The following is a 15,565-nucleotide window of genomic DNA, read 5'->3' on the forward strand; positions in this document are numbered from 1 at the left end:
TCTGGGAGACAAAATTCACAGAAGCACAAATCTCAGCAGCATGCAGCATAACCTTGTATTAAACCTACACATGTGCCCTTGAACCTGATACTAAAAGTAGAAAAGAACTTAATCATATCAAGACACTTTAGTAAGGTTTACAATTTCAACCAGGATATCTGACTGTAAATCTACATACTTCCCAAACCAGTATATTGGTTGCTTTGGGAACCATCACTGGTGGCAGGGTGGGGGGAATTTTATCAAACATCATCATTCTTAAACTATGACATCTAATTTTTTTTTTTTTTTTTTTTTTGAGACAGAGTCTTGCTCTGTCACCTAGGCTGGAGTGCAGTGGCACATTCTCGGCTCATTGCAACCTCCGCCTCCAGGGATCAAGCAATTTCTGGCTAATTTTTGTATTTGAATTAACACTGGGTTTCACCATATTGACCAGGCTGGTCTCAAACTTCTGACCTCAAGTGATCTTCCCACCTCGGCCTCCCAAAGTGTTAGGATTACAGGCGTGAGCCACTGTGCCCGGCCTAATTTTTTATTTAAAAAATAAAAATAAGAAAAACTAGAAATTAAAAAACAAATAAAAATTTTTATTTTAGTACTTTTTCAAGTCACAAATAAGTAAGATATTGAACTGAGCAGTCTCTTCAGGCACATCATGGTTTTCAGCACTGGAGTAGGTTCCAGTGAATCCTTAAATGGAGAGGACATTTAATGGGAGAACATCCCTATATGCTTTCAATCAGAAAGAAAAGAAAGGGCTGTGGACATAACAAATTAAAAACAATAAAAAAGAAAAGAGTTGAGGGAGTTTTATTCTAGAAAACTCTGATTTTCATAAATATTTAAGTTTTTTAATTACATTTTTAGACTCTAGTACAGAAGCAGAAACTTCATTTTTTCAGGGCCCAAGATAAGGAAAAGGATAAAGACAGTAACCTTAAATTTCCAGAAAACAGTTTTAGTTTAACATAAAGGTAAATTGTCTGGTAGTATAGTTTGTTTCTAGGACCATCTTCCCTGAGGTGTGAAAAAAGAAGTCCTTTCCTGATATCAGGTCCAGTTAAATGGTCTCTATGTACTTCCAGAACTTCCTAGAGCCCTGGTCTAAGAGAAGAAAAATTCATTCCTTGAGCCTTTTAAATGGGATTTGTGGATCAGGACCCTTCTGAAGGGTCATCCTGGGATTGGCCAAATTTAGAGTTGGCCTGATGGAGTGGTGAGGAACAGGCTCTGGGGCCAGTCTTCCTAGCTCAGGTCCTGGCATTGCCACTTACAGCTGTGTGACTTTGGGCAAATTACTTAACCTTTCTGTGCCTCCATTCTCTCACCAGTGTGATTGGGATAATAACTAGAACTCATCTCATGTAGTTGTAAGTATTAAATGGCCCAATTGAATGAGTTAGAGTGCCCTGGAGCACTGCCTGGCCCACTGTAAGCACCATCTCAGTGTTAGTTGTTGTCAGTATTTAGGTCAGGCACCCCTCTGGTGTGCTCCTGCAGCACCCCCTTCCCTGGGGCCTTCACCCGCTCCACGCTGAGTGCCCTGCTGGGGGTCACGCTAAGTTGCACAGGCCTCACCACCCTGCTAGCTCTTGCTGGAGTTGTGAAGTAGAGACGGCATGGACAAGGGTGGTTCCTGGCTTTCTTTGTTTCCTGCAGCACATGGGGTGGCGGGCACATAGCAAGCACTCCACATTTGCTGCATGCATTCCTGGAGCTGGCATCAAAGAGGATCAATCCCCGGCTGGAATTTTCAAAAACACTCCGGCACCGGAGAGCAGTGAATCCTTGTCTTCACGGCGTATGTATGTCACACGAGTCTTAAAATGCCAAAGATGAAAACAGAGTATAGTTATATAGATCTGATGTCAAGGTTGACTTTGGACTAGCTTGGATTTTTGCCACATAATTTCTCTGATATGTGGCTTAGTATATGCTCTAATCCAAAACTAAAACCCTGGAATGTGCCTTGATTTTATCTCAGCTTTTGAAGAAATGAATGCTTTGTGCAAAGCTAAACGTCTTGGAGCTACCTGGACACATTCTGGAGTCTATAAGCAAGACAGAGAGGAGCTGCAGAGGTGACAGTCTGTGCCTTAGGACTGGTGCGGGCGGGCTGCCCTAACAGCTGCAGGAATAGCGGCCCCAAGGCTGCCACCACTTGACAACCACACGGACCATCATGAGCACGACCTGTGTGTGCCGCATATTGCACACGTGGAAGAAGGCGCGACGTTTGCCCGGATTAAGGAGCTAATGAAACTGGGGTTTCAGTCTCTCAAGGGGCAGTTACAATTTTTATGGGGTAAAAAACTAAGAAGTAGAATAGCAGTATCTAACTCCTGACTTAATAAACATCTTGAGCCTCATTTTGTATGCTGTACCCAGAAATAAGATGAATTACGAAGGTTATTCAGCCTTCCAGTTTGGGGATGAAAGTGAAAATTGTAATATATTTGAAAAGCAAAATAAAATATTTTCCTGAGTAACCACATCAAACATTTTAAACAGTAAAATATTCAGTGTGTTTTTCTATAGGAAAAACGTGTTTCACCTGAAATATGCAGATTTCTACCACCCCTTCAACACCCCCCAGAAGAGGTCGTGGCTGTTTTCTGAAGGCACTGTCGGCATGCCTTGTTGATAAGGAAAGATTTGGGGGCATGCCAGCAGCCACCAGGCAGGCAGGACGCATGCAGCAGGAGTGGGTGCTGCTTCCAGAATGCTCAAGGGCCAGGACTCTCTTCCTGGCATCTGGCTCTCTCAAGGAACAGGAAGGCCGAGGCAGGGACGTAGAGAGAGCGGGGCCAGGCTCATAGGGATGGAGCGTTGGCATCTTCATCATTCTGTCTTTACGAGAAGTCTGCTCCTGGCACTTGAGTTTTTCTAGAGTGCAGAATCAGAGTGTTCTCTTAACATATGGTGTCCAGAAATCCTAAAAGACTTCTCGAGTTTTTATGAAGGATGCCAAATATTCTAGAAATAGTTTCTCAACACCAGATCCTCTATTTTAATGATACAGGGTCTCATTCTGCTGTGCAGGCTGGGGTGCATTGGCACAATCACAGCTCACTGCATTCTCAACCTCCTGGGCTCAAGCAATCCTCCTGCTTCAGCCTCTGGAGTAACTGGAATGACAGGCGTGTGCCACCACACCTGGCTAATTAAAAAAAATTTTTAAAGACGTGGTTTCACTATGTTGCCCAGGCTGGTCTCAAACTCCTGGTTTCAAACAGTCCTCCCATCTTGGCCCCCAAAGTATTGGGGTCACAGATGTGAGCCACTGTGTCCAGTCCAGAGCCTCCGTTAACATAAGCCAGCTAGCTTTGCCATTCTTGGGGACCCTGATGACACTGTTAACCCCTGCCAGTTCTCCTGAAAAGTGAGGGTGGATCAATAATGACACATCAACACAGAGCAGAGGGCAGCAGGAAGCACCTTCCATGCCCAGGAGGGCAGTGTTACTGCTCTACCTGCATGTGCACACAAATTGTTGTTTGTTGAGTACTGTTATTTAAAATCATTGTTGAATGACAATTAGCAAAAGCAAGAGCCCTCGTGTGTCCTCGTGGTGGTATGCATGCATCACAATTTCTCCAAGCCCCCGGCTTGCTCATTTCATCCAGGTGAGGAGTCTGGAGTAGAGCAGGGCCTCTGAAATGCCGGCATGAACATCACTCGGCTGGGCATCTGGTTAACATGCAGGCTTCAGTTCCAAGGTCTAGACGGGGCTCAAGATCGTATTTCTGTTAAGCTCCTAGGGGATGCTGCTGCTGCTGGTCTGTGGACCATACCCTGAGGAGCGAGGGTTGGGTGTGCTATTTCATCCTGTGAAGTAAGTATTCTCAGCCTCATTTTATAGATGAGGAAATGCACCCAGCTCAACCTAACACAGGTGACAGGGTTGGAACCCAAAGTTGGTTCTAACTGGCCTCTGTAAAAACTTCATACTGCCTCCCATTTTCTTCTGGGGCTTGGAAGGGTAGTTGCAATTTCAGGCACAAACCTCTTAGTAGGAGGTAGCTTAGCCATTATGAAAATCTATAGCACCATAAATGTGGAATCATAAGTAATTCCTTCAATTCCTTTTTTTCCCCCTCTTAGTAGCATAGATAATGTGTAAGGTACACTCAAATCTGCTAATTCAGAGACTCTTTTACATACTAGGAAGCTATTTTAAGAATGTTTAATCTGAACTAATTTATTTAATACATGTGGAATCCACCTTATTGGCTTGCTAGCTCCTTGAGGCCACACACTTTTATATTTGCGAACATTCCTACCACACGACAGGGCTGATGGGAGTGCACACAGAGTGTTTGCGTTTCTGCATAAAGACCTCTCTGTGCCACGTTTCTCTAAGCTCCAAGGATACACTAGAAGATTATTCCATGCTATAGACTAATGTCCACAAATATCAAACTATTACCATGTTTTGAGTCTGTGGGAACATAAAGTTTGTGTTCTTTTAAAATCCTCATTCATGATTTTAAGCATAACAAAATTACTTAAAATGTACTGTTTTGTTTTCTGAAGGCCAAATACCAGGGATTAATTTTTATGTGGAAAATTTCATCTCAGAGCAAAATTTTATAACATAGTCATAAACCTCAAAGAATGGGAATTTGTAACAGACAGAGCCATGATTCTTAACAAGAGCTGCATTAACAGGCAGACGAGACACATAAAATGGCTCCAAGAGCCTCGTGGCAGCATGTGGAGATGTGGAATCTTTTACGTGGATTTGCAAGTTAATTCATCCCCTTGGTGCCCAAAAGAAATTGGGCAATCAGGCTAAAAAAAAAATCAATGAAGTCATCATCAGTCCACTGGCATCCTTCGGTTAGTTTCAGTGGCTGCTACATTTGTTGACTGTTGGGTAATTCTGAGCTCGCTGGCCACTGAGCAAAACAATGGGTGAGTGGCTGGGTGGGAGTGTCAGAGTCATATTGCCCCAGCTCCAACTCCTCGCCGGCCTCTCACCACCAGTTTGCTCTTGGACAGAACACTCACCCTCTCTGAGCCTCAGTTTCCCCATCTGTAAAGTGGTACCGAGAAAAATGTGCCTCACAGGGTTGGCGTGAAGATAAGAGATAATACAGTACTTGAAAATGCCTTGCACATAGCAGTAAATCTTTATGAATGTTTACAAATGCTAAATTTTTGCTGCAGAATCATTAAAAAGCTATTTCTAATCCTTTTTTTTTTCTTATTTTATTTTACTTCAAGTTCTAGGATACATGTGCTGAATGTGCGGGTTTGTTATGTAGGTATACACGTGCCATGGTAGTTTGCTGCACCTATCAACCTGTCATCCAGCTTTGAAGCCCTGCGTCTATTAGGTACTTGTCCTATTGCTCTCCCTCCCTATGCCCCCCACCCCTCGACAGGCCCAGGTGTGTGATGTTCCCCTCCCTGTGTCCATGTGTTCACATTGTTCAACTCCCACTTTTGAGTGAGAACATGTGGTATTTGCTTTTCTGTTCCTGTGTTAGTTTGCTGAAGATGATGGTTTCCAGCTTCATTCGCATTTCTGCAAAGGACATGAGCTCATTCTTTTTTGCGACTGCATAGTATTCCATGGTATATATGTGCCACATTTCCTTACCCAGTCTATCATTAATGGACATTTTCAGGTTGGTTCCAAGTCTTTGCTACTGTCAACATTGCTACAGTAAACATACGTATGCATGTGTCTTTATAGTAGAATGATTTATAATCCTTTGGGCATATACACAGTAATGGGATTGCTGGGTCAAATGGTATTTCTGGTTCTAGATCCTTGAGGGATTGCTACACTGTCTTCCACAATGGTTGAACTAATTTACACTCCCACCAACATTGTAAAAAAAAAAAAGAAAAACTAACAATCCCTTCAAAAAGTGGGCAAAGGATAGGAACAGACGCTTCTCAGAAGACATTTATGCAGCCAACAAACATATGAAAAAAAAGTTCATCATCACTGGTCATTAGAGAAATGCAAATCAAAACCACAATGAGCTATCATCTCATGCCAGTTAGAATGGCGATCGTTATTTCTAACTCTTCATGTGATCTTTATCTGTGAGAATTTCTGTTGTGAGTGAAGCTTCCATGGTGGGGCAGGCTGTGGAGTGGGAGGCAGCGGGGTGCGCCGAGAAGCCCTGGGGGTGAGAGCTGGGGCCAGGCCCGGGGCTGGGCGAGATGCTATAACTGGGGCAGAGCCCCACTTTAGCACTCAGAAACTTTTTTCTGAAGCTAATGAGCTGAGTACCCCCCGAGCTACTCATACTTGGAGTGGCTGAATGAGAGCTGAAATCTCAGTTGATCACTTCCAATCAGATCCCTGCCCTAAGCTGCCTCTTTTTGGCCATTCACAACAGCAAGGTTCCACCCACCTTAGCTTGTCCCATGCAGGTCTCAGCTAGTAGTTGATCCTTAGAGTCTTTTTGGTTCCTTAAAAAAGCAACTACCTGGAGATGGAACCTTCGACGAGCTCAGCCACACAGAAAAACTTACCTATAGGACTCCATTGAAGGTCCAGTGCGTTTCCTCCTAAGGACTGTAAACATTCGGGTAAATATTTGTCAGATGGATTAAAGAACTGAAGACCTTTATAGAGGAAACCCTGAAGATATCCTTACAGTCTCAAGTCCTTGTTGCTACCAACAAACTGTTCTGAAAGTGTGTGTCTTCGGTGACCCTGCCTTGCTCCATTTTCAAGGTCTCTGCTGCACACGTGGATGCCTCTTAAGCTCTGAGATGTGCTGGTGACTGCACAAAACTCCCATTAGAAGTGATAACCATCAGAGTACTTATGTGAAAGCTGCAATGTAAAGATGATGCGGGAGGAGAGAGTTCCGAATGCAAATGTTTTACACTTTCATGCTTGTGTGTTCCACAGGCTTCTCTCTCCCACGCCTTCTGCCATTTTCTTTGAATGACAGGAAAAGAAATTTTGGCAGCCCTCAGCTAAAGAGCCCAGTGATGCCCATGCTGCCATGCAGCTAGGGTGAGCTGTGTATCAGGGCATGAACTGTGAGTCACAACTTGACCTCGGAACTTCATTCTGAAGCAAGCATCATCTTCAGGTGGCGCTTAAAAGGGAATAGGAATAAAACTGAAGGACAGTACCTAGTGCATCCACCCAGACAGCCCGTCAGCAGGGGCTGGGAGAGGGCCTGTGCCTCTGTTAAGCCACAAATTCCAAGACAGCCTCTACACTGTGTCCCCAGACCTCACAGGAGCGCTCAGCACGTGTGTGTGTGTGTGTGTGTGTGTGTGTGTTAGATGTGGGCAATGTTTTCAAAGTAAACTTTCATTCATAAAGTCAAAAGTTTCGAAAGTGATTTTTAAGTGGGTTGAACTGTGAGAACATTAAACTGAGTGAGCAAAGAGCTTAATTAAGATCAGCTCCGTGGCCGGGCCCAGTGGCTTATGCCTGTAATTCCAGAACTTTGGGAGGCAAAGGCCGGTGGATCACTTGAGGTCAGGAGTTCCAGAACAGCCTGGCTAACATGATGAAACCCCATCTCTACTGAAAATGCAAACATTACAAAAATTAATTGGGCATGTTGACGCCTGCCTGTAATCCCAGCTACTCATGAGGCTGAGGCAGGAGAATCACTTGAACCCAGGAGGCGGAGGTTGCAGTGATCCAAGATGTTGCCATTGCACTCCAGGCTGGTTGACACAGTGAGGAAGGAGGGAGGGAGGGAGGAGAGAAGGAAGGAACAAAGTGAGGAAGAAGGGAGGAAGGAAAGGAGAGAGGGAGGGAGAGAGGGAGGGAGGGAGGAAGGAAGCAAGGGAGGGAAAAGATCGGCTTCCATGGCCAAGATGCCCAGTGACAAGAAAGTCAGCCAAACACAGTAAGTGCATTGAGACACTGGGGAATAGCCTGTGGCCATTAAAATGAAAAAAACATACATTTTAAAAAATATATATGAAGTATTCATTTTATATAATGTTAAACCCCAAACAAAGCAGGCAATTTGTAACCATTTCAAAATGCAAATATGTCCATTAGCAAAGGACAGAAGAACTTTCCAAGTATCGTGAAGTTCACCAAAGCCCTATTTTTTTTTTTTTGAGACAGAGTTTTGCTCTTCTTGCCCAGGCTGGAGTGCAGTGGTGTGACCTCAGCTCACTGCAAACTCTGCCTCCCAAATTCAAGCAATTCTCCCACCTCAGCCTCCCAAATAGCTGGGATTATAGGCATGTGCCATTACACCCAACTAATTTTTGTGTTTTTAGTAGAGACAAGGTTTCACCACTTTGGCCACGCTGGTTTTGAACTCCTGACCTCAGGTGATTTGCCCACCTTGGCCTCCCAAAATGCTGGGATTACAGGCTTGAGCCACCCTGCCCAGCCCCCAAAGCCCTAATTTTAAGAAACAGACAGGTACAGTGGCCTGCAGCACTCCTGGCTGAGGCCCTGGCTTGAAAGCAAGCCTACCACGTGACTGAGCCTGACCAGGAAGTGCGGGCCCAGGTGGCAAGGAGCCGCAGGGCTCCAGGGACTAGGGGGGCTGGCAGCCAGGGAGAGGTAGCTTGAAGTGGCAGCGGCTTCTAATACTCTCTGAAGCTGCCTCTTCCTGAGGGCAATCCCCTCTTCATTCACCTGTCAGGGTGACTCTGAGAAGTCAGGGAAAGTCTGACACAGGGAGGAAAGTTCCATTTTTAATTTGGAAATTGCTCAGGAAGAATCACACCGTCTGGATTTCCTGGGCTGTATGTTAATACAATGGTCACTTTTCTTGCTGAAATTCTCTGGTTTCCCTTTATCCACGTGAAGCCTCTGGAGATTCTTCTGGGTGGTTCTTTTGTTGCTTTTCTGCCCCTGCTCCCAAAAATGAGAACATGAGAAAGTGATGTCTTCCAGCCACCCGGAGGACCCAGCGGTGACATCAGGGCCCAGTCCTCGCTGTCATGCCCCAGGTGATGTGCTGGGCTGACAGCGGGCGGGCTGCTAACGTCAACTGTCCTGGTTTCTAAGGCTGGTAGTAACCAACAGAGTTTAGTTTTGCTTTGACAACTCCTCCCACAGCCAAAACTATTGTTGTGGCCCACATGTCATTCCTATTTACCCTAAATAAGGAAAAACAAAGGCTATTCTGGGCATCGGGCAGTGCTTGTGGCGGAGGTTATTTGCAGCGTTACCATGGCAGGCTGCCCTTTCCACCACAGCCACCCCGTGATTTTCTCTGAAAACTGCGACAGACAGAATCACAGCCTGCCCTGAATTTTCTTCACACAGCCTGGGGGCATCCAAATGCACAGGAGATGTTTTACACTCAGATGAAACAAACTGTTTAGACCTAGGGAAAAGAGACTGTGCCTGAACAAAATGAAGCAAGAGAAAGCGCCCTCCTGAGACATGTCTCTGCTTTCGTGTTTGAATTGCCTGGGATTCTTTTCTCTAATTTCTGATCCTTATAAACTAAAACAGCGTAGGAACATTGAGCGTCCTGACTTTGAAGGAGTCTGTGGTGTTTTTGTGTTACCATACATGGGGAATAATGATGTGAGGCAGAGGGAGAGGGAAGGAATGGGAGAGCCGAGAGGGGAAGAGAGAGCCGGAGGGAGAGGAGCAGGCAGCGTTTCATGCTGTGGGTAGGACCTCGCCCCTTACCAGTGCAGAGCTTGGCTGCAAGAGCCGCTGCGAGCTGCTCCTATCAGTTAGAGGCTGTGGAGAGGGAGCACCAGGAGAGGACAGCCTGGCTCGCAGCCTGAGGGGCGCTGTGGGTACTCCCGGCTGGGCGCACACACTCCTGGAGCGGATCTGCAGGGGAGAAGCATGCCAGCCTAACGTGAGCGTCCTGCCTGTCGCGTGTCCTGTCTTGGTAAGCGCCCTCTGCGGTCCTTCCACACTGAAAGCTTCCAGCAGAGATCAAGGGAAGGAGTATTGTGTGAGATTTGCAGATTCCCTCTTTTCTGTCTGGAATGGTTTGATATTTGCCTGTTGAAAAGATTATTGAATGCAGTGAGACAAGATGAGCCATCTAGCTGCGTTCTTGTCTGTGTGTGTGACATGTCCAGGTGTGAGGCCAAACCCGAGAGGTGCAGACTGCTCACTGATAGACGTTGCTGTAAACGGCACTGCCCTGGGTGTCAGCTGGTCTCAGGATCGGAGACCCCGGACTTATTCTCTGCTCGGTAACACGGCGGGCTTCCTGCTGCAGAGTTCCTGGTTTCTGTTGATGGCAGTTGATAATTGGTAGCCACAGTCTGCGGTCAGAGCCACAGCGTTTGAGTCTAGCACCTGGGGTGGGCCCCGCTGATACAGTAGAGAGAGAGTGAACGAGGCAGACAGAAACACACACCGCCCCCCCTCCACGTTCACACACTCTCCCACACCCCACGCCGGCTATAACTGCAGCTCTGAGCTGCCTGGAGAGGAGATTGCCGGAAGCTGAAGGGATGCTTTGAACGTAGGGGGCTGCGTCACGGTTGGACTCCCACTTGTAGAGGACCTGATTATGTCCAGTGACCACCTGAACAACAGCACACTGAAGGAGGCTCAGTTCAAAGACCTGTTCTTTAAAAAAGGTACATTTCCTGAGAACTGCCTTGGATGATGCATGCTCTTTCGGGTTTGTGTGGTTCCTCTTTGAGTTTGGTCTGAGGACAGAGTTGAGAAGAGGAGAAGCTCTTTCTCAAGAAGTTTGTTTCTACCTAAGAGGGTTCTGTCAACTCAGAACATTTCAGGGTGGGACTCCCTTTAGGAAGATGCATGTCAGCCTTTTTCATCTTCTTTCAAGTCTGGAATTAGTTTGTTCCTGTTGGAGGTGTTATGATGAGTACACAGTTTGTTGCTTTGGAGTTTTGTTTTTTTCAAATGTCTGTATATGAGGCTGAGACCTCCTCTGGAAATTCTGTTACTCATTGATAACATTGAGAGGTCCTTTTTCTTCATCCTGAGGAGTTGAAAACTGCATTTTAAAGAAAAGGTATTTCTCAGGATGTGGCTGGTTCATTGGACAGTTTCTTAGGTCATCCATGTAGTGACAGTAGCTATTAGGAAGGAGAACTGTGACTCCAAGAGACAGAGAGCCAAAGAGAGTGAGAGACAGACAGGCTGACTCTGGGACGAGAGCCTCAGAAGCAACCACACTCCCCTGTGGAGAAGAAGGTTTCATTCCATGTGCAGCTGTATTTTTTTTCTGATGTACTTTCCTAAATTAATAATGTGGAGGTGGAGGTGAGGGTGGATTTTAAATGAATCCTATAGGGAGAATTATGGCTTATGTATGTATTTTTTTCCATTTATAGCATGGCAGAGGGTTAGACTTTTAAAAGGTTTATAATTGCTCTTATTCCTCTGCTGATTTTTTAGAAAATCCTGTCAGTCATCTTTGATCAGAAGATATTTAGGTAAATTTCTTTCTGAAGAGATCATGAAACTCTAGATTCTAAAATGTGTGGTGAGAAGTCATTGTAGTGGATGAATGCTTGGGCCTTCATGAAGTGAGGAGATGCCACTCCACCCAGACGGGCTTGCGGAGTCTGCATTCAGGGATTCCCTAGTCTGTCCAATCATCACTGGCTCCTGCCGCCTGCCCGTGCCGTCCAAGGCACCTGGCCTTGGGCAGGCGTCAGGTAGCTGTGCCCGGGCCACATCTGCCCTCCACGTTCATCTCTCCCCCGACAGATCATAGGGATGGTTTCCTCATTTTATTATCATGCAAATGATGTACATAAATACCTGGTTACAAACAGGCAGCTTAGAGCAACCAGGAGGCCTTTTCTCAGTGACAGATCACACTCTCTTAGAGTAGTCATTTTTGAATAATTTTTGCAAAATATGAAAACTTTCAGCAAAATTTCTGCGCCACTGAAGTCGTCAGGAAGCGTTTGGGAGAATACGTGTCTGTGCTAGATGCTGTTGAAGGAGGTCAGGCCATTGGGGTCCCTTCCTTCTTAAGTCTTCTCCACCAGCTTCCAAATAGGGGATGCCAGCTTTGCGCCAGGCACACACTACCTGCTGAGACACTACGCATGAGCAAGGCCTTGACCTAGGGCTCCCTCTAGGGAGGAAGATGACCAGAAAATAGACACTACCAAGACAGTGCTAAGTGCTGCAACAGGGGTCAGAGCTGCACAGGGAGTCCCCAGAGGTAGTGAACCCATCATCAGGGCTTAGGAAAGAGCTTCTAAAAGAGGATAAAGCCAAAAGGTGACACCAAAACCTGGGTATTTCTGTGGGGTGGCTTTTTTCCCTCTCTGTTGTTCTACTTGTACTATCCAATAGAGTAGCCAACCCACCTCCAAGGAAAATAAAATTCAAAATACATAATGTAATCAGTACAATGATAGCTCTTATTGTTTTCCTTCTGAACTTCAAGCTGTGAAGTCATTCTTGTAACACAGGCTGAATTTTCCCCCTCAGCCATGGTGTTTAGTGAGTGTGAATCTTCATTCAACCATTAAAATCTCTAAGAGTATTTTTATACTAACAGTTCACAAACTCATGGCAATTATAGTCTAAGTAGATTCCAACTCCTGCCCCCACCCGTCTTCCTGCCACCACCGCCGCCTGGTCTCTGGAGGAACTTGGAAAGAATTTACCAGCCTTTAGGAACATTCAGCACTTTAAAAGTGTCACAGAGCCATAAATAAAGAGTAAGACACCCCTAAGGCTGTCATCTCATCACCACGCCCGTCTCTGCTGAGGAGGACAGAGACAGGAAGGAAATTCGACAAGCTCACTGTGCAGAAGCCAAGCAGGCCCAGCCACATGTGGGAGGGTCGGCGTCTGTGTCCCAGCAGTGGGGCAGGAAGGTGTGCGAGGGAAGGGGTTGCCTGGAGGTGAGGCTGTGCAGCAGGCCAGCCCAGCCCTGGGCTTGGTGTTCCAGGAGAGACCAGCACATACGTGAGTGAGGCAGGGTGCTACTGTTGGTAGGGTGGGAAGTGACCACGCAGGGTAGGATGGGGGTTTCATGGCTAGTGGGCGGCCAATTCTGCGACATTGCTGTGTTCCGCGTGGAATATTTTCTGGATTCTTGCCAAGGTGTTTACTCAGCCTAGGGAAAGACAGGAACACATGAGGGGCCCAGACCTTGCCTCCTGCTCCATGATAGGGTTTTGGAGGGCATACATTGCACATCTGGAGCTTAAAAATAATTAAACATGTAGAAATAGAACTTCAGTGAAGGATAATGTATTAGTGGAGGAAAGACCAAATGGAAGATGGTGTTAACCAGTCCACAAATAGAAATGAGTGTTATATTAGGAGCCTAAGGTGGGACAACCACACTTCCCCAGAGCTCTTTAAAAATAGTGCAGACACTCATGCCTCTAGTATGATTCAGTTCAGCTCCTCATTGAACCAGGGAAGAGACCGACAGACTTCACACCGCTTCTTCTGTTCCTGTAATTCTCCACTGTGCAGCTTGGGATTTCCTGGAGATGTTTCCATAAAAATAGAGAGATGCCATCATCACTGTCGTCACTGTCACTGCTGTACAATAATAAAAGAAGGTGCTAGGATGCCTTCCTGTAAGTTTTAGGCTAGATGTATTAAAAAGTATCCGGTATTTCCATTGCATTGACTCATCTGTTACAGCATCATGAACTACAGCACTGTAGAAGGGCGTGTGAACATTTGACTTTGGCCTCAACTTCTTTCTTTGCATGCCTTGCTTTGGCACTCTTCTGTGGACATCAGTTGCTGTTGACCAGGGAAACCTGAGCAGTGGTCTGTGTTCAGAATATGTGTTAGGTGCATGGCATCTTGGAAGCCCAGAGCATCCTATTAATCTTCTAAGAATACTACTATTTCTGCAGGTTTTATTTTTCTAAACTTTCTGTTTTAACGGTTCTTCCAGAATTCATTCTCTTCTTAGCCTCCCCTTTCCAGCCCACTCCTCTCCCACCCCTAAAAACAAAACCCAAACCCCAGGCATCTTTCCTTTCTATAAATGCTGGGCTCCACACACCGCAGCCACCACCCTGCCCTGCCACGTGAAAACAGGCTGTGGGTGTTTAGTGGAATTCTCCTGTTTAAAATGACTGAAAGGGTGTGGGAGGACAGGTGTGGGGGTTGCCACACACCCCCTCGTGAGCTTGAAGGGGGTCGTGGAGGGAAACGGCATCTCAGTGCAGAGCTCCAGGGTCTGGGAATCATCACGCATGTTTCCGAGAACCTGTTGACTGCAGTTTTCACTTTGAGGATACCCTGGGCCCTGTTTGGAGAGGCTTTGTGGCCCTGAAGAGAGTACAACACTGTCTTTTCAGTTGCTAGTGTTCTGCTCCCATGATGTAAAGACGAGGAGGTCTCGTTCCATTTATGGGTTTTTCCCAGAGTCCAGAGCAAGTGTCTGCTGCACTTGTGGGGCCCCACACTAGGCCCTGACACCCTCAGGGGAGGGCTTCAGGGGCACCACAGGCCACCCTCATCTGTAGCCATGGACCAAGCTGCTGCAGTGAGATGGCCAGGCTGTGAGGCAGTGGTCTCTAGGACCCAAGCATCCCTGGGTCTTTCTCGCCTGCAGGAAGAGCTGCCTCTCTTGCTCTCGGCAGAGTACTCTCCTGGCTCAGGCCCTCATCAGGCTGCTGCCACCCGAGGGCACCCTGCAGGGCCACTCGATTCAGTCTGCAGGCTCCTGGGAACACTGTTCCTGCTCCCACAGCCTCTGAGCACACCTGTGACCTCGACCTGCCCCAGGTGAGTTCCATGCCACTAAGGTGCCTGTGAACCTCCAGGGCCATTGCTCATCTCTGTGCTGTAGATGCACCTGCCACAGCCAGTGCCTGACACCTTTGAAGCCTCAGGGCAACAGCACGGTGCAGGTGTCCCAGCAGGGCAGCGCAGGTCCCGAGTGTGCAGGTTTATAAGAAAGCAGTCCCCTTCAAAAGAAAGGTGGTGGGGGGTTTACTCTTTTTTGTAGAGATAGGGTCTCATATTGCCCAGGCTGATCTTGTACTTCTGGCCTTAAGTAATCTGCCCCCTTGGTCTCCCAAAGTGCTGAGATTCCAGGCACACCCAGCCTGGAATTTAGTATTACAGAGAGTAATTCCATGCACTGTTTCATACAACTGAGATCGTTCTCATCCTTGCCTGAATCTTTAAGTAAGATATTAGCTCAAAAGATGCATGCCTCTCAGACAATATTGCGTGTTCCATGTGCTGTCTCAGACCAAAAGAGAAATAAAATCCAGAGCAAATAAAGATCTAACATAAAATACGAACTCCAAAAATCTTAGAAGAAAAAATATGTTTCGAATATTGAAGAGGACCTTCCCAATCAAACAGGAAGTTTAGAGGCCATAAAGGAAAAAGAGAGTGTTTGATGCATAAAAATGTGTAGCATCTATAGAGAAACCCACCGCAAAGTTTAAAGAAATGACTGGCTAGGGGAAATAGTTGCAACACGTAACAGACAAAGATGTGTAACCATAATATGTCAAGCTTTCATATAAATACATAGGAAATAAATGAGAAAACTACAAACACACTAATATGATTATGAAAAAGAGAAATACAAATTACCATAACCATTGGGAAAGATCTGAAATTACCAGTAATTAGAGAAATATGAATTAAAATGCGAAACACATATTTTTGCTTATCCAATTGGCATCA

At 46.1% G+C, this 15,565-nt stretch overlaps 1 protein-coding gene across 15 annotated transcripts in view; it reads left to right on the forward strand.

Moving 5' to 3' along the window:
- LDLRAD4 (low density lipoprotein receptor class A domain containing 4) overlaps positions 1 to 15,565 on the forward strand; it is a 413,526-nt gene that overhangs the window by 363,558 nt on the left and 34,403 nt on the right. The window contains exon 1 of one of the 15 annotated variants that reach the window (XM_032293518.1): positions 8,280 to 10,530. The exons of 10 other annotated variants lie outside the window; for them this stretch is intronic. In XM_032293518.1, coding sequence (XP_032149409.1) covers positions 10,461 to 10,530 — 70 coding nt within the window. In that variant the 5' untranslated portion in view covers positions 8,280 to 10,460. Of the gene's footprint in view, positions 1 to 8,279; positions 10,531 to 15,565 lie in introns of those variants that run through there. 4 more of the 15 variants (XM_032293515.1, XM_032293517.1, XM_032293519.1 and 1 more) reach the window with 4 other exon arrangements.

This window comes from Sapajus apella, unplaced genomic scaffold (genome assembly GCF_009761245.1).
Source record: "Sapajus apella isolate SASKATOON/1434 unplaced genomic scaffold, GSC_monkey_1.0 scaffold29, whole genome shotgun sequence".
Taxonomy (NCBI): domain Eukaryota; kingdom Metazoa; phylum Chordata; class Mammalia; order Primates; family Cebidae; genus Sapajus; species Sapajus apella.